The sequence below is a fragment of the Saccopteryx bilineata genome, chromosome 2 (genome assembly GCF_036850765.1).
Source record: "Saccopteryx bilineata isolate mSacBil1 chromosome 2, mSacBil1_pri_phased_curated, whole genome shotgun sequence".
NCBI lineage: Eukaryota > Metazoa > Chordata > Mammalia > Chiroptera > Emballonuridae > Saccopteryx > Saccopteryx bilineata.
The window spans coordinates 344,280,678-344,300,157 of NC_089491.1; the positions used below are offsets into that span (position 1 = coordinate 344,280,678).

The following is a 19,480-nucleotide window of genomic DNA, read 5'->3' on the forward strand; positions in this document are numbered from 1 at the left end:
CAGAATTCTTTGTGGACAGCTTTTCCTCTCCTCAAGACTTTAAGGATGTCACTCCCCTGTCTCCCAGCTTGCACAGTTTCTGAGAAGAATTCCACTGTGATTTAGATCTTTGTTCTTCGGTACGTGGTGCGTCTTTTCATCTGAGGCTGCCTTCAAGATTTTTGCTTTATTTTTTATTTATTTATTTTTGACAGAGACAGAGGGGAGGGGACAGATAGGGACAGATGGACAGGAAGGGAGAGAGATGAGAAGATTTTTGCTTTATTTTTGGCTTTTAGATAGTAGTAAGAGTATGGTATGTCTAGTTTTTGTTTGTTATTCTATTTGGTTGAATTTATTTGATGTGTGTTTTCATTTCTTTCACTGTTATCTTTCAACCATTGTCTCCTCAAAGATTCCTTGAACTCCTTTGTCTCCACTTTCTGACCTTTTAATGCATGTTAGATGATTTAATGTTGTTTCACAGCTCTGGAAGGCTCTCTTCTCTTTTTTATCATTATTATTTCTTTCTCTGTGTGCTTGAGTTTTGTTCATTTTTATTGACTTATTTTTATCCTCACTGATTGTTTCTTGGCTTTTTTTTTAGTCTGCTCATAAGTGATATTTATTTTCTGTGCATTTCATGTCTACCATTTCCATTTAATTCCTCCATATAGTTTTCAATTCTTTATTGAAATTCCTCAATTATGAGGCTGCCCATCTTTTCCACTAGATCCTTTAGCTTATTTATGAGATTTATTTTAAACCCCTGTGTGATAGTTTCTATACCTAAGTATATCTGATTCTGGTTCTGTTAATTTCTTTGTTCAGTTCCATAGTGATTTTTCATTTGGATTGAAACCAGGAGGATATTTTGTGTATAGAATAATAGACTCTGATAAGTAGAATTATGACTTGAAATGGGCACTTCTGTTTGTCCTATAGTCTTGTCTGGTGGGAGAGAGTGTGGGAATCAATCAGTCATGGTTTGAGTCTTGTTGCAGCGGCATCCTTGGTGCACTAGCAAATCCCATTGTCTCTGGCACTACTCGTGCCTCTGGAAGGATATTCAGTGGTTGGAGGGATTCCCCAGGGCTGCTGGTCCACCTGTAGTTTTCAGCTCTCCCTGTGGGACTGCATATAAGAGCATATTTTCCTGCATGCTGTCTCTCCCCATGGCCACTTGCTATTCCCTGACCCTCAGTTCCTTCAGTGGAAGGTGAGGGCTTATTCTCTGTTGTCCTGCATCTGTCTCAGGCTTTGGTAGATCCTGTCTCCCTGTGTCTCAGGGCTGAGGCTTTCTTCATGGTCTTGCTGTTCCACAGTGTGAGGAGCTGGATCGTGGTCTGAGCACAGAGGGATTTCCTGACAATGCAAATCCCAGGGCTAGCATGCAGTGTGTTTTTGAAATTCTCTTCCCTCAGCAACAAGTGCCCATCCGTCTCTGCGGGAAACAGGGTTTGCTGTCCTTCCCCAGTGGCCTCAGGCTTTTATCCTATAAGCAGACAGACTGGTGGTGGCAGCGAGCCTCCTATCTCCTGCAGAGGCCGTGGACACTGTCACTAGACCTGCACCATGAAGGCGGCTCCGTCCAGTTTCCCAGCCTTCCCAGACATTCTTGTGAGGGCTTTTAAGTCTGTCAACAAAAGACTGAGAATTGGTGGGAACTTTTCTTTTTGCCACTTGAACTTGACCCATCTGTTAAAGTAATTCTCACGGGCTCGTCTGGTTGCCCTGTTCGTCTTCCATACTCTGGCCCAGGTGAGTAAGGGCTCCCATCCCATCTCTCTCTGGGTGAACTTGGCTTTTCCAAGATTGCATGCCCTGCAGCCTCAACTCATCAAGGAGTTCAAGGATCATTCTCATTTTGTAGATTATTCAACCGTATTTTTTTTAAGGTGGAACCAATGCTATTTCCGACTTTCTATTACCCAAATGGAAGCTAGAACAAGCTCAACTACTTTATTTATTTTTCTTTTAAGTAGACTCTATTTTTTAGAGTGGTTTTTAGATTTATAGCAAAATGAGCAGGAAGTACAGAGAGTTCCTTCCCCTCTTTTACACCATCTTCCCACTATAAACATCCTGCACCAGAGTTATACGTTTTCAATTACTTTTAAAGGTCTGCTTGAACAGACCAATTACCAGTGGAGGATGTGAGGGATACTTTACAGGTAAGTAAAATATAACAATGGCAAGTACTGATTTTTAAGCAAATAAATTTTAAGTCAAACAAACCAGTTATTTGGAAGCAGCATTCCCAAATTATATGCATAGTTTGGAGCAAAGAATATGTTATATTCATGCTCTTATTGCACACCCAAGCCTATCAATATACATCGATAATATATATGTTAGTGTGTCTGTTGCAAATTCTTCTTGCAGGAACTGTTCAATTTGTAGGCTAGCCACTTATGGGATGACCTTTCTGAGCAGAAGAGAGCATTTCCTGTTTGGGTAACAGCAGAAATTGTGGGATGGGTGGGGCTCTCATGGAGGAGAAGCTGGGAAAAACAGACTGTGGTTGACTTTGAAACTCTTCACTCTGAGTTAGTTGAGGTTTGGCATTAAAGTCATTGGAAGCTTTAGATCAAACCTTTGTGAGGTGGGTAATGGTTCAATAGAGTGTTGTAATGGGAGAGTAATAGGACAGTGATCTACAGAATAGATTGTTTTAGTTTGCAAATTTTATTTTTTTAGAAACACCTGAAAGTCTCATAAAAATATTGATTGCTGGGCATTATCTGCCTAGTTTCTGATGGAGTCAATCTGGGTAGAATGAAACTTATTCTTTGAGGGGCGCTTAGGAACAAATGCTAAAATAATAGCAGTCAGTAGTATTAATATTGCAAAGGAAGGATTCGTGTGATGGAGATTTCCAAGTCAGAGTTGATACGACTTGGTGAATGATAGAGGTTGAATGGGAAGAAGGACGTCCCAAAGTACTGAGCAGGAGTAACTGAGGGTGCTCTGGACTTCCTGTTGAAAGCCTGGAGTCTGGGCATTTACCTTTGTCAGCCACAGGTGAGTGGAGAAAACAGTTGTGATGTGAACTTCTGGATACTGTGACTAAATAAAGCCCTCTTGGCTATGGGATTTTTTTCAGCTTTCCTTGGAGAAAATGTACAACTAATTCTGTCAATTTTATGAATTCAGAAAGTAAGGTGAGCTGCGAGGAGCATCTATACTTTTCCTTTCTATTTCCTGGAATATCACAGAACCTTTGTTAGAGTCACTGGGTGCTGCAATATCAGAGGTCATGGGACCATGATGGAATAAATTAGTGGATAAGCAGAAGGTTAATACATTAGATGAGTATAGGATATTGGATAGGCAATTAATGAATATGAGGTAAATGAGGAATCAGCATGTGGATATAGGAATGTTTAAATGGGTTGATGAGCAGGTAAGTGAATGGATGAGTGAGTATTAAGATGGTTATAGACAACTGGGTAAATGAGAGGATGTATATATGGTGATGTTGAAAATTATTGGGTATTTGACTTAGTAGATAAATGAATAAAGTCTTCACTGATAAGGTGTATGAGGTCTAGAGAATATGTCAAAGAAGAGTAATGTGACCACGTTCTGTTGAAATCACATGGAATCTTTTTATAAATATTAAAAATGTGAAGAGCTATGGAAAGTTAATAGTGTGTATTGAGAATTTCAGATCTTCCTTTTCCTTCTCTCTCTCTCTCTCTCTCTCTTTTTTTCCTTTGGAGACTATAAGACTCTATTTTTGTAGATCTTATTTGGAGTCTGAAATCTTGGTCTTTATTGCTATTGTTTCTGGAGCCGAAGTGGTACAGGAGAAATGTGCTCAGATGGCCACCGATGCTCCCAGTGCTCACAGCAGCCCTTTGCTCGTACCTCAGAGGAGTGAAAGCACTCCTGACTCCGGAAGGAGAGGTAAGGGCACCCTGGCGCTGAAGAGGGTAATTGGTTTTTCACCAGGTTTGGAGGCAGGCGCAGTCTCTGCTCACTAGAATAAGGGTATGAGGGCTAAATGTCAGGTTTGGACTCTAGGAGGAGACCTTAAAACCTCAGAAAATGGCTCCTGTGACTTTTTAGATGACCTTAGGTTTCAGTGGATTGTTGCAGTTTGAGGAGGATTAAGAGAATAGCTCACCAAGGGAGAAGAGAGCAGCATAAGAGGATTCGGAGGCGACAAGCATTAGCACTCTGATGCGCACAGCTCCTAGGGGAATCTGTCAGCCCACATTGCTCATTCAGCCACTGCGACACCTTATTAGGGTTATGTTTGAGCCGATTGTGGGGCACCTGCGACCTTGCTCCCAGCAGTGTCCCTCATGAGTCCAACCAGTGAGTTCTTAGCCTAGGAGTCAAGGAGCCTGGGACACTCCATCGCTATGGTCTTTCACTTTGTTGGAGGGGAGCACTCTTTAGAAACCTTTTATACCTGGATTGAAGTAGACACGTGTGTCAGAGGAACGCAGCAAGTCATCCTCTGGCACGTCCTCTGGCCGCCTGCTCACGTAGCAGGGGAGCGAACGATGCAATGACAAGCTGTTTTGTGTCATTTCTTCTTTGGACAGGGAGGTGTTACATTTGCCGTGAACTAGTGGCACTGAGCAAAGATGGCTCATTAACAGATTTGCCAGATTAATAAAAAAATACAGAATAATGATGAGAGTAAACTGGTATTGAAAAATAATAATAACATTTTAAAATTAAAGAAAAAGAAATGTCTCCTTTTTCTGCTGTAGATCTGCTATATATGTAACAACTGCTAACAGGTTTTTTTTTTTTTTTAATGAAATATTTTCTTGAGGTATGAGAATTAAATCTGAATGCCTTCTTTGAGAAAGTAGCTGTTTTGTCATTCTGCCCATGACTGAGGAAAAGCGAGGTGAGGGGCGGTGACAAGGTTGGTGAGAGAGCAGAACAGGAGGGACTTGGGTTTGGGGGAGGAACTTGGAGAAGAGGCTTCAAAAATGGATGTGTCTGAACCATGAAGGAAGAGAGGGACATTGCCTGTACTACCTATTTTTGTTCGTTTGTTTGTCCTTTGTCAGTTAAGAGTGTCAGAGTGTAGACAGTCTTCACCTTTCTGCTCAGAGACCCCGGCCTTGTCCTTCTGGGGTTTGGAAGGATGCAGACAGCTCGGTTTCTGCCTTCCTACTCCCCCTCCCCCATTGGCCTGCCTTCCCCTTATTTGGTACTCTACAAGACAAGGCAAGTTACTAATTGGAAGGGCATGGAGAAAAAAAGAATAAATCAGCTCTACAGAATTTTAAAAGATGTAAACAGTTTCCATTTAATGTTCAAAATCGATGTGATATAGTTCTATGGGAAAAGCACTTCCAGGGCAACGTGAAACACCAGTGGAACTCCATTCCAGCCTGCACCGCCATGAAGTCATGCCTTCTTCTCTGCCGTTCACAGGGAGGGAGCGTCCTTCCTCTCTCGTAGACAGATAGTCAGGTCTATGGCCATACCACCCTGAACGCGCCCGATCTCGTCTGATCTCGGAAGCTAAGCAGGGTCGGGCCTGGTTAGTACTTGGATGGGAGACAGAGAGTCAGATCCTCATACTTTCCTTGTTTTCATTTTGACTCCAATACAAAGGGTTGATTCCTAACAGCAGCGAATGGGGAAGAGATAAATAAAAAGAACAAGATAGTAACACAATCCCCTGCTCACATCGAATGCCACTGAGGCTGAAGAGACCAAAGGTCATCATCCAAAAGAGAATGGTTTAGAAATTAAAAACAAAAATAGGCAGTGGCCCCCTGGATCCCCAAAGTGACCCAACCATTACTAAGCTCTCTGTTTTATTAAAGATTGCGTGCAACATGACTTTGGTCTGAATTTGTGGAGGGGATTTGTCGCTATCTTACCTGCCCCAAGGCAGAATGCATGTCACCACTAATAGTTATCCCCCTGTGATACTGCTACCAGCACAGGTCACAAAGCACTCTCTCCAACATTACCGACATTTGAGCTTAAATATATATACTTGCAGGTTGGGAAATGTTATCCTGTTTCATTTACACAAGGTTGTCACTAAACCAGAGTCACATAGCTACTAAATAAAATCAAGTTTCAAACCTCGGTTCTCCGACTCCAGATCTTTTCACCAGCCAGGCCTTTTCTAAACATTTTCTTTTGTGGTAGCTTTGCCCACTATATCCAGGTGAGTCTAGTTGATATATTTAAGGTGGCTTTTATAGCTTTCCAACCGGGTTTTTCTTCATTGTTTATCAATTTACCTACCATTGTCATGTGCCAGGCTCTCCTCACCTTAAATGGAAGGTAAGCTGGTCAAGCCGGAAGCTCTTAAAGTAGCACTGTGTCATCGCCGGGTTTCAGCTGCATCACCCTGAGGCCACATCGTGTTCTCGTGGAGACGCTGACTTGTGTCTGATGCAGAATAGATACAGTGCATATTGGGATAAACCCTGTGATGATTGCCCATAACCAATCTGAAACATCTGGCCAATGCTGGCCGGTTGAATAAAGTAGGTGTTCATAAAAAGTTATACTTACCATTCTTTAGTTGAACATTTCCTGTTATTTCTGACTCTCTCTGCAGATTAATAATCCTCACCTGTTTTAATGGGAACAGATAACCAGACGTGGGTGAAGGAGTTGATTCTCCTCGGTCTGTCCAGTGACTGGGACACTCAGGTCTCTCTCTTTGTCCTGTTCTTGGTCATGTACCTGGTGACAGTCCTGGGGAACTCCCTCATTGTCCTTCTCATCCGACTGGACAGCCGGCTGCACACTCCCATGTATTTCTTTCTCACCAACCTCTCCCTTGTTGACATCTCTTACGCCACAAGCATCGTCCCTCAGATGTTGGTTCATTTTCTTGCAGAAGAGAAAGTGATTCCATTTGTGAGCTGTGCAGCCCAGTTGTTCTTCTCCCTGGGACTGGGCGGGATTGAGTTTGTTCTGCTGGCAGCGATGGCCTATGACCGCTATGTGGCCGTGTGTGACCCCCTGAGGTACTCGGTCATCATGCACAGAGGGTTTTGCACTAGGCTGGCCATCACCGCCTGGGTCAGTGGCTCTGTCAACTCCCTTGTGCAGACCACCATCACCTTTCAGCTGCCCATATGCTCAAACAAGTTTATTGATCACATATCATGTGAACTCCTAGCTGTGGTCAGACTAGCCTGTGTGGACACCTCCTCCAATGACATCGCAATCATGGTTTCCAGCATTGTCCTGCTGATGACACCACTCTGCCTGGTCCTCTTGTCTTATGTCAAGATTATTGCCACCATCCTTAAGATCAGGACGAGTGAGGGAAGAATGAAAGCCTTCTACACCTGTGCCTCTCACCTCACAGTGGTTGTCCTGTGCTATGGCATGGCCATTGTCACTTACATCCAGCCTCGCTCCGGCCCCTCTGTCCTTCAGGAGAAGTTGGTCTCTCTCTTTTATGCCATTTTGACACCTATGCTGAACCCCATGATTTACAGTCTAAGGAATAAGGAGGTGAAGGGGGCGTGGTACAAACTATTGGGATGATTATCTGGATTAACGTCAAAACTGGCAACTTGGTGAATCAAGAGCATCACTTAGAGAAAAGCTCTTTGCCAGTGTGTTCTCCCACATAAGACAGACACGACAGGCATCAGCTGCATTGCCCTGGCAACCAGGATGGTGATGACGTGATGTGTACTGGTGATGTGGATGGGAGGCTGGGTGTGTAGGTGGGAATGTAGAATGTAGAGGCCTTTAATGTCCCAGGAGCATGCTCATTGACATTAAGGATGAACTTCATAACCATCCAATCTCCTTTCGTATGACCTGAAAGTAATTGGGGAAAATAAAACCAAAAATAAATAAATAAATAAATAAAACCCATTTGCTGTTTTAATCTGTCACATTGTTTGTAGTCACGGACCTATTCCTGGATCTCCATATGGACCACTGGTTCTCATTCATCTCCATTCTTTACAAGACTGTCATGCTTCTATTGAGAACAAAACACTTCACATTTTGAACTCACTTAAAAAAATACACATTTGTAGTGTCTGTAAGCACATCCAGTAACTGTGTGAGTCACTGTTCCAAGATGCATGTTGCTATCAAAGCTGGTGAGATGCTTTTGTGCTGGACCTGCTTCATGGGGACACACGTGCTTGTCCAAGGGCTGGAGATGACTCAGTGGGGGAGCCTCCCCGAGGTCTGTCTGCTTTTACACTGACAGGGATCTCCGTGAAGGGTGTTGGTATGTGCGGCTCAGACTGGCCAAGGGAGAGCTATGTGCCAGGCACTGCTTGAGTGTACAGACAGTTTGAGGGGAGTTTTACTGCATATGGTTACCCTTTATATCGTAAAGCTGTCTCATCTCTTGGACATGAAAATGTATGAAAAATCTATTACTTCTTCTACTTTAGAAGCAAATAAGTACATAAAGTATGAAATTATGTATAAATGATAAAATCCATAGTTATCTAAGAAAGGCAAGATACGTCAGCAATAAAAGATGCAATAAAAGATGTGACAACCTGAATGTGGATTTGGGGAATCAGGACAGTTCCATCACCTGTGCAGACGTCACCCTCTCGTCTCCATATTAAACCCTCTCCTCCCCCCACCCCCCTTCACCCCAGCACTTGTAAACGTACGGAGCTGGAATAGTCTGAGAAAAAGCCAAGTTCAATAAGGTAAAGAGGAGGAAGAAATAGCTGTACAAGGGAAAAGGAAGGGGAAAGGGGACAGAATGTGACAGCAGCTCATCCTCTCCCTCCCTTGACCCTTGAAGAAGTCACAAAGCCTGTTCCTCTTGTCATCTGTCCTTTGAGCCAGTTGCTGCGCAGTTCTTCCACTTGGGAACACAGTGTCACAGATTCTCAGCGCTCAATGTTGAAGTTTTATATGAGCCAAAGCCCACTTGACATTTTAATTTTGCCTAAAAATAAACTGAAGTTTTGCAATCTAGGCAGGTATCCCAAAAGATGCCAGTGCTAGGGAGCTATATTTCTCTTGTTGTTAACTGAGAAATATCAGTGGGCTGTCTACTGTGTGTCAGGGACAATGGGCGGTTCTTGAAACGCAGTGTGATACAGTCCTGATGACGACATGGCTTCATAGGGGGGATGCTGGTGAACAATTGAAATGTGGCATTGGGTCCCTGAGAGGGTGAGCCTTCGAGGGTGGTTGCAGAAGTCTTCCTGTGTTAGAGGACTAGAAAAGGTCCAGGTGGCAACCAGGAGAATGAGAACATGTGACCCAGATAACCTGAGCCAAGGATGACCGGTGCAGGGTGCCGAGCGGGGGGAGGGCGTGGGGGCTCAATAACGTCCCCAAGTTGGAAGTTGCTCTTGCAGGGCAGAGAGGACTGGGGAAGTAGTGAGGAGTACGCTGGTGGAGGACAGGGGCCCTGTCTCGGGTCGTTGAGTGCTTATCCCAACAGCAGCGGGAGCCAGTCAAGGTTTCTTTGGCCAGAGCATGCCTTGATAAAATTTACATTTTTTGACTCATTCTTGAAAATGAGTCAGAAGAAGAAAATTTGGAGCCAAGGAGAAGAGCTAGGAGGCTGATCCACAATGACTCATGTGACATTAGAAGAGGAATCTGAACTAAGGAAGTGGCAACGGGGAAAGAAAAAGTCAAGTCAAGTCACGTGATTCAATAGCTACAACAGGAACTTCACCTTCTCCCTGTTTGGAATTCCCGTGTGGAAGAATTCCATTCTTTCCAAAAAGGTCGTGATCCTGTCTAAATGTTCTGTAACTTGTCTGCTGAAAAATTTACCACCATGCACACGCTCTATAGAAAATGGTAGGAGCAAGAGGAGAAAGGGAAGTAGTCAAAACTATAAACATGCACGTAACACTTTTAGGAGGAGACAGAAATGCCTTAGCCTCATCTCTGTGGCTGGTCTGCAGTCACACTGTGACTTTTCTCTGTCTCCCATCCCACGGTCCCTTTGCTGTACCTCAGCAACTTGGCTCGTTTGGGTTTATCTGAAGGCTAAAGTCTCCATTTCTCAGGAAGCAGGAACACTGAGGGTGGGCTTTCTGTTTGTAGAAACCAGTTACTGCAGTCTTACAGTCCCTGTGTCCAATGTCTATCTCTATCTTACAGATGTTTAAATTGTAGGACTTCCTTTTTTCAGTAAGTTAAATTCTCATTATTTACAGTGATAACAGTTGCTGGTGAACAAAGTGAACTAGCAACCGTTAACACTTTAAATATTTCTTCTACTCTTTCTGTCTCAGACTTCTTTCTGAGACTTTCTAATGGCATATATGTTAGAGATTGTTTGACCCTGGACCCTCTTTTCTCTTTTTATTGTTATTATAATTGTTTTTCTCTATGCTTCAGTTTTGCTAATCTCTATCAACTTATCTTCATCCTCGCTGGTTGTTCCTTGGTTCTGCTGAATCTACTCATAAGCCTCCTTCACCTCTGTTACTGTGCTCTTCATGTCTAGAATTTCCATTTGATTCTTCCATGTGCTTGTCAAGTCTCTGCTAGAATTCCTTATGTACGTGTGCAGGACATCCATATTTACGACTGGGTCCTGTAATGTGTGAACGAGAGCTGTCTTCATCCTCTGCGTTGTAGTTCCTATATCCAAGTCATCCTTGATTCTGGTTCTGTTAAGTGCTTGGTCCAGGGACACTATTTTTCCTTTCTTTTCCTCTGATCTTCAATTCTGATTGACACCCAGACATTTCGACTCTGATATAAGCAGCACTGCGCTGGCAGTGGGCACATCTCTGCTGTTTACTCTATAGCATAGAGTGTGTGGAGAGTGGGAATTATGCTAGTCATGGTTTGAGCCGGGTTTGAGTCTTGCTGCAGTGGTATCCTTCGTGCACCAGCAAATCCCATTGTCTCTGTCACTACTTGTGCCTCAGGAGGGATGCTCAATGGTGAGAGGGCTTCCCCAGTGCTGCTGGCCCACCCTTAGTTTTCAGCTCTCCCTGTGAGACTGCATGTCAGAGAGCGTGTCTTCCCGCACGCCGCCTCTCCCCCATGGCCACCTGCTGTTCCCTGATCCTCAATTCCTTCAGTGGAAGGTGAGGGCTTATTCTCTGTTGTCCTGTGTCTGTCTCAGTCTTCGGCAGAGCCTGTCTCCCTGTGTCTCAGAGTCAGGGCTTTCTTCATGGTCTTGCTGTTCCACTCTGTGAGGAGCTGGTTCATGGTCTGAACACGGAGGGGTTTCCTGACAATGCAAATCCCAGGACTAGAATGTGGTGTTTTCTTTTTTTTTTTTTTCTGTTCTCTTCCCTAAGTAATGAGTCCTCATCCATCTCTGAGAGGAATAGGGTTTGATGTCCTTCCCCAGTGGCTTTGGTCTTTGTCCCATAAGGAGACAGACTGGTGGTGGCAGCGAGCCTCCTGCCTCCTGCAGAGGCTGTGGACACTGTCACAAGACCTGCACCATGAAGGGGGCTCCTCCAGTTTCCCAGCCTTCCCCAGACATTCTCATGAGGAGAACTCTTGAGAATAGACACAAACTCATTTATCTTCTGTGGCTCTTAGCAATTGTATACACATAGCACCCAAACTGAGCCTTTAGCCATTTGGTGAAACAGCTTTGACGGGCATGTGTGATGGCACCATATTTCTCCCGTATCCTGGCCCAGGTAAGGCCATGCTGCTCACACCCATGTCTTTCTGGATATATTGGTCTTTTATTAAGATTTCCTTTTAGTTGGATTTTCTGCAACCTCAGCTCGCTGACGTTTTCAAATAGTTATAATGCTATAGATTATCTGATTTTTTGCTTGTTTAAGATGGAGGCAATGTTTTTAACTTTATTACCTAAATGAGTCTAGAAGAAGCTAAATTACTTTTTCTAAGGTCAGTTAACAGACACAGTAAAATGGGTTCACTAGGTGCTCATTTTTAACTAAATATTATAACAGTTAAAATAATACTTTTAGGCTAATGTATTTTAAGTCAAACAAATCACTTTTTTGGAAGTGGCTTATCCAAATTATATGCATAGTGCCTATAACAGAATAATTTGTGGTGCATATGTTTTGTTTTGTTTTTTGTTTTTTTCGCAAACCCAAGCAAATATGTTGGTTATATATATATATATATATATATATATATATATATATATATATTAGTTTTCTATCACAAGTGCTTCTTAAAGGAACTAATTCAACTTGCAGGTAGATACCTATAGGATGACCGTGGGCAGAAGAGAAAGCATTTCCTATTTGGGGAACAGGAATTGTAGGATGGGTGGGGTTCATGTGGTGGAGAAGCTGTGAAAAACTTAGACTGCAGTTGACTTTGCAACTCTCCGCTCTGAGTTAGTTGAGGTTTGGCATGTAAGTCATTACATGCTTGCTAACAAACCCTTGTGTTGTAATGAAAGGCTGGTTGCCAGTGGCTTACAAAATGAATTGTTTTAGCAGCTTTCAAATTTTATTCAACCGGAACAAAGGCTAATTGAAACACAGTTTGCTGGACCCTGTCTGCATAGTTTATGAGGGAGTCAGTCTGGGTAGGGTGAAGCTGATCATGCTTTGAAGGGCACTTAGGAACTAAATGCTAAAGCAGTAGAAGTCAGCAGTATCGATAATGCAAAGGAAGGATCCATGTGAAGGAGATTTCCAAGTCAGAGTTGATATGACTTGGTGAATGGTGGGAGTTGAATGGGAAGAAGGACGTTCCAAGGTGTTGAGCAGGAGTGACTGAAGGTGCTGTGGACTTCCTGTTGAAAACCTGGAGTCTGGGCATTTACCTTTTTCGTCCGCAGGTGAGTGGAGAAAACAGTCGTCATGTGCACTGGATACTGTGACTAAACCCCTCCTAGTCATGGAAGTTTTCCAACTTTCCTCAGAGAAAATAAAAAACCAGTTTTACCAATTCTATGTGAGTTCAGGAATTTAAGTGAGAACTGGGAAACATCTCTCCTTTCTATTTCTGGACTCTCACAGAACCTCTGTCAGAGCCCCTGGGCACTGTAATGTCAGAGGCCATGGCACCAGGATGGAATAGCTTAGTGGGTGAGGAGGATGACATGCTGGGTGAGTATGGAAGATTCAGTGGATAATTAATGGACATCAAGAAATACAGGGGTTATCATGTATGCACATGACTGATGGAATGTACAGGTGGGTGCATGAGCGTATGAATGGTCAGGTGAGAGTATAGAGATGATGACAGACAGTTGGGTAAATGAGTGGATATGTAAATGGTGGTACTCAGAGTTACTAGTATCCTACTTGGGAGATGAATGGATAAATGGATAAATGATTCACTTAAATGATGCATGAGCATAACTATCATATCAGAGAATGATAATGTTATTATTTTCTACCAAAATTACATTGAGTCGATTTACATATATTAAAGATTTGAAGAGGTAGAGAAAGTTAACATTTCTGTGTTGAGAATTTTTTAGATAACCACATCCCCAACCCCCACCCTTTTATGCCCTAAAAATCATAACTTTCTCTTCATCTCCTTTTTGGGACATTATCTGGAGTCTGAAATATTTCCATGCAATTTTATTATGTTAACGACTTGAATAGCACCATGAAAAATGTTCTTACGTGTCCTTCCAACCTTGCTCTGCTCACAGTAGTCCCGCAGTCCGCACATATCTCAGGGACTGAAGCACAATGCTCTTATCTGCAGAAGGAGAGATGAGGGCACCCTAGAGCCTAGGGAGATAATTGTGTGTGTGTATGTGTGCGTGTTTCCACCAGGTACGCATGCATGCCTGGTCACTGCTCACTAGAACAGGCTAACAAGTGCTAAAAGACAGGTTTGGACTATAGGAGAACATCCTAACACCTCAGAAAAATAGCATCTCTAACTTTTTAGTGATCTAAGGCTTCAGCTGTTGGTTGAGGAGGATGGAGAGAATAGACTACCATGGGGAAACATTGGGCAGTATCAAGGCCTTGCCCTTGAAATTGGGAGGTGACAACAATTAGCACTCTGACGCACGGAGCTGCTGGGGGGAGTCTGTCAGCCCACATTGCTCATTCAGCCATTGCTTCATCTCCTTAGGGTTGTGTCTGAGCCAACTGTGGGGCACCTGTGGACTTCTTCCCAGCAGCTTACCTCACTAGTCTGACCAGTGAGTTCTTGGCCTCTGGCCTTTCACTTCGTTGGAGGGCAGCACTCTTACAAAAGCCAACTTACACCTAGACTGAAGTAGACAGGTCCATTTTGTCTGCCACTATTCAATATTAGAGAGTTCTACCAGAGCTGTAATGGAGAGTGGGTTTATCTGGATATTTTAGGGACTCTGGATCAGAGATATGAAGCATAAATGTTGAAATCTTCCCACCCTACATAGTATGGTAGATGTAGTAAAGTTATTCTGCTTTCCTGAAGCTGTAGGGTTAACTACATTTATTTTTCTACAGGGTTCTCAATCTCAAACTTTAGCCCTTTGTCACCTCACATATCTGGTATCAATTGATTTTATAACCTGCGCTTTGTCTTCAGAGGCTCATGGGCAGAGCAAACCAGACACGGCTGAGTGAATTCATTCTCCTGGGCCTATCCAGCTGCTGGGAGACTCAGGTCTTCCTTTTCCTGGTCAGGTAGCTGGTGACCATGCTAGGGAACTTCATTATCATCCTCCTTATCAGACTGGACGGCAGCCTGAACACATCTATGTACTTTTTCCTCAGTGTCCTGTCATTTGTGGGCATCTGGTATACCAACAGCACTGTGCCACAGATGCTCGCTCACTTCCATCGGCCCGGAAGTCCATCCTGTTCCAGAGCTGCGTGCTCCAGCTCCACATGTCCTTGGCCATGGGCAGCACAGAGTTCTTCCTGCTGGGAGCCATGGTCTATGACCACTATGTGGTCATGTACCACCGCTGAACTACACAGTCATCAGGCATGGGGGGCTGTGCCTGGGGCTGGCTGCTGGCTGCTTGCCAGCTGGTTTCATGAACTCCCTGATGCAGACAGTCATCATCTTTCAGCTATCTTTGTGCCGTAACATTATTAATCACTTTGCTTTTGAAACCTTGATGGTGCTGAGGCTGACCTGCATGGACATCTTCAACATGGTCATGGTGGCCGTCTCAGGGTTCCTGGTGATCATGCTTCCCTGCTCCCTGGTCCTGTTCTCCTGTGGCCAGATAGTTGCTGCTCTTCTGCACATTTTCTCTGCTCAGGGATGCAGCAAAGTGTTTGGGACCTGCGCTTCCCACCTCACGGTGGTGTCCATGTGCTTTGGCAAGGCCATCTTCATGTATATGAGACCTGCGGCCGGCTCCTCAGCGGAACAGGAGGAGATGGTCGCCCTGTTCTATGCCGTGGTGACTCCAATGCTGAATCCCTTAATCTACAGCTTGAGGAACGAGGAGATGATGGGTGCCTTAGACTAGTGTTGAGAAAGCTTAGTGAAAAGAGATAGCTTCTACTCCTTTCCAACAGCCCAGAGAACACTTCAAAGCAAGAGTAAATAGTTGACATGTCCTTTCTCCTCAGTTTTGCTGATAAGGTAGATCATGGTGAGCACATTTTTTTTTAAGACTGACTTTCCACTTTAGTCCACATTTTGACTATGTATCATTGCCCTATTATACATATGGCCAAAAAAAAAAAAAATGCCTTCAGTGATTAAATGGAGGTATGTTGGGTAGCCTGTCCTCCTAGAATTCATATTCCTCCTTCCCCTTCCTAGGCCTCCTGCATATTCTCTTAGGAAATGCAATGTGGGCAATGAAGAGTTTCAGACTGAGGACAGCCACACTTCACATCTTGACCCAACCCTTACCAGCAATATGGCTTTGAAAAATGTGCTTAATCTCTCTGACCTCCAGTTTCCTCAGCTATAAAAAATAATAGCCAGTGCATGTTATTATCTTGAAGATTATGGGTCATCCATGTAAGTACCAGGTAGAGTGGTGGCGTGGAGTAGATATTCACTATTGTTAAAAACAGATTTTAGGATGCAATTACAGGAGTAAGCGTTATGCGACTTTTTCTCTATATACAATTATTCAAAATGAACTTTTCTCCCTATTGCTTTGGCTATAGTAGATCACCATAAATCCTAGTAACTCAGTCATAAATACTACTTTTACTGGAAATTTTGAATCCTATCAATTCATGTCGTGAGTAATTGTGCTAAAATTTCTAAATAAAATATCAAAAGCAGAGGTATCTTGAACTTGTAGTTTTTAAAAGAAGAAAATCCAAGTTGCTGCTTTGTTAAAAGCAGTCTTATAGTCACCAGGTAGACCGTAAGCTTTTTGGAGAGCAAGGACTGTTCATTTCGGCGTATTTGTATTTCCAGAGCCTTAGCAATGCTAATAATTCCTGCTGATTGAATAGTTTATTGACTGAAACTTTTTTCCTTCCTTTTTACTAAATTTATTGGGGTGACATTGGTTAACAAAATTTCACAGGTTTCTGGTGTACAGTTCCACAACACATCATCTGTACACTGTATTGTGTGTTCAATGCCCCAAGTCAAGTCTTCTATCATCATTTACCCCCTATACCCTGCCCTATCTGTCCCAAAACTTTCTTCACTATTTTAGGAGTTGCCTCATATATGTTGGCATTTATAATATTAGTAAATAAAACTTTTTAAAAATCACAGGTGCAGAGTTGAGTTAATTGATTAATAGTACTCCTTAATACATGGAACATTAATCAATTGTGGAAGGCCTTTCATTACTTTTTAAAAATTAATTCTCTTTTATCTCATTTTACTCTTATTTCTTCCTTGCTTATGGACAGCTGTTCTAATATGTTTAATGTATATAATTGTATTCAGGTACATTTATGTACTTTTTAAAAGTGCATTATATGGTTAACTACTCATCCTGTGTCTATACTATGTAACACTACATTTTTAAGACCCACACGTATTGCTTGTCGGCTGCTTCTAAGCATTTATAGTAATCCGTGGTGTTCACCGTATTTCAGCTGTCACTCGTTGTTAGGGAACCCAACTCCGCCCTGCCACCACCTCATATGGCCTCACATTGAACATCACAATATATGCACAGATTGTGTATTGTGCTTAGAAAGTTGGTTGGGATGATTGTACTTTTATTAACAATTCTGAACGCTAAAAAATCCCTAAGTACAAACCAGGGCAAGGAAGGTTGTCTTCCTTAAAGTGAAAGGCGAGGTGAAGTTCTGAAAGGTCATGGGGTGGTGGTCGAGTTCTAACATGGAGAGCAGCTCAACAATGAGCAGCATGTGTTTAGGCACTGGCATGGAAAGGTGTGGAGATAGTATCAAGTAAGGTGACCAATCGTCCTTCTTTAGGGAGAACAGTCCTTCTTTTGTAAGTTCCGTCCTCCCTTGAAAAGTATCCTCCTACATGTCCTCCTTTTTGATATCGGAAGACTAATCTGTAAATGTCCGTATTTGATTGATGCAGAGTCAATCCATTGCATGTGATGTGACGTATTTGTATTTGACATGATGATTCGTCAAGAATCAGTACAAGCCCTGGCTAGTTGGCTCAGTGGTAGAACATTGGCCTGGTGTGCTGGAGTCCTGGGTTTGATTCCTGGCCAGGGCACACAGGAGAAGCGCCCATCTGCTTCTCCACCCCTCCCCCTCTCCTTCCTCTCTGTCTCTCTCTTCCCCTCCCTCAGCCAAGGCTCCATTGGAGCAAAGTTGGCCCAGGCGCTGAGGATGGCTCCATGGCCTCTGCCTCAGGCTCTGGAATGGCTCTGGTTGCAACAGAGCAAGGCCCCAGATGAGCAGAGCATCGCCCCCTGGTGGGCATGCCAGGTGGATCCCGGTCGGGCGCATACGGGAGTCTGTCTGACTGCCTCCCCGTTTCCAACTTCAGAAAAATAAAAAAAAAAAAAAAAAAAAAAAGAATCAGTACAGTGTAGCGAGAATTATGAGACACATGCGCTCTGTACGGGAGACCTTGAGAGAGCGTGCAGTATACCCAGCGCACAAATGGCTTTGTGTACTTCTTCCTGAAACATGACATGGCACATACGACATTATAGACTTACGATTATTTCTTTCTCAGTGACTATTCAGTCATAGGTAAATACAATTCACATTTTATTAATTCATTATCTATTTAATAATTTCCAAATATGTATAATTTTATTTACAAGTATTTTCCCAAAATTCGAGTTTTAAAGTGGAAATCCAACCTCAAACCATATCTATTAATAAAACATTTTGATTAAATAGTTGCATAAAACAAACATTTTTTAATTAGAAAATGATAAATACACCTGAATATCACTCCAAATTAGTGGCTTTCTTTGATATTTAGTTTTACTAAATGAGTACTTTTTTCTTACAATTATTAAAAATTAATAGGCATGTAAGCATAATTACAATATAAAATATTACAAATGTTTTTATTATGCATTTATTATATTATAATGTATTATTGTTGCAATGAATAAAATGTTTCTTTTATTTACGATATTGTTTTCTTCCATTTATTTTTGTCCTCTTTTTCATTGTAAAAAAGTTGGTCACCTTATATCAAGAAACATGTATGGTTTGGCAAAGCCATATGTCAACCCAATAAAATAAAAAATAAAGGTCTCCCTGCCCATGCTCAGATTAGACCGTGTCCCACAGAGCATCCCAATGATGGCCTGGCCCCAGGGCTGTTGCTCAGAGGAATGTGGAGATGGGTGGCTTGGAATGAGGACTTGGAGATGTTATCATATATTCATGCTCATAAAGTGGGGTAAAATCCCCACCATTGAAAAGTGGTGCCACGGAAGACCCAGACATACCCCTCCTGAGAAATTAAAGTTTGGCAAGCTTCTTCCCATGCTCCGGGGACCAGGAAATAAAACTTTCACTGGCAACGTTGAAATGTAGGTGAGGGTATTAAGGTGGAGCAGTGACCAGACAGGGGGTGGGAAAATAAAAGAAATTCAATAAACAAAATATAATTGGCCTCTTGAGATGTCATCACGAAAGTTAGAAAAAGTTACCTTACCTGGCAACACTTGCTTCAAATTACCCAGCTCTCCCCACCTTGCACAGGACGGCCTCCTTCACTCTCCAAGGGTGAGTCTGGTAGTTTAATAGCCTTTCTTCAGTGCTTATTTAGGAAGATAAATTACAAAACCAGGTCCTGAATCCATGCCTCCTTCTGTATTCTTCACCCCTAAGAGGATGGCAGTTTGATATAAATGACCTCTAGTTGCAATCTGTCCTAAGAAAAATGTTCTCTCTATCCAAATTAGAACCGTTTATGAGTCTTAGGGTCCCCCACTTGTGATGAGCTTGAGAATGCTAATGAGTAGGGGCCAGATTTGCAGACTTGATCTCTGGCCTTTCATCATCTTTCGGAAACAGGGATGAGATGCCAGGTCTGTGCTGATGGGCCTTTTCTTTGCTGACGTCTGTGGAAAAATAACCTTTTCTCTTCATACGGCTCTTTTCTCTTCATACGGAATTTCTGTTTGGGGAACAAGTTTTTCAAGTAGCATCTTCATCTGAAATGCTTTCCATAGTTGCACATGTGGGGGCTGGGCAGGAATATAACTTAACCTCTCTGGGTCCCAGTGTCCACACCGTGTGCTGAATAGGTCACTCAATAGCCGGTGCAT

At 42.9% G+C, this 19,480-nt stretch overlaps 1 protein-coding gene and 1 pseudogene across 1 annotated transcript; both read left to right on the forward strand.

Moving 5' to 3' along the window:
• Nucleotides 1–1,662: 1,662 nt before the first annotated feature.
• LOC136323460 (olfactory receptor-like protein OLF3) lies at nt 1,663–7,482 on the forward strand. Its single transcript, XM_066255305.1, has 3 exons — nt 1,663–1,740; nt 3,705–3,891; nt 6,539–7,482. The coding sequence occupies exon 3, from the start codon at nt 6,562–6,564 to the stop codon at nt 7,480–7,482; it is 921 nt and encodes a 306-aa protein (XP_066111402.1). The 5' UTR covers nt 1,663–1,740; nt 3,705–3,891; nt 6,539–6,561.
• A 6,921-nt stretch (nt 7,483–14,403) lies between these two features.
• LOC136323461 (olfactory receptor-like protein OLF3) lies at nt 14,404–15,324 on the forward strand (annotated as a pseudogene).
• Nucleotides 15,325–19,480: the final 4,156 nt, after the last annotated feature.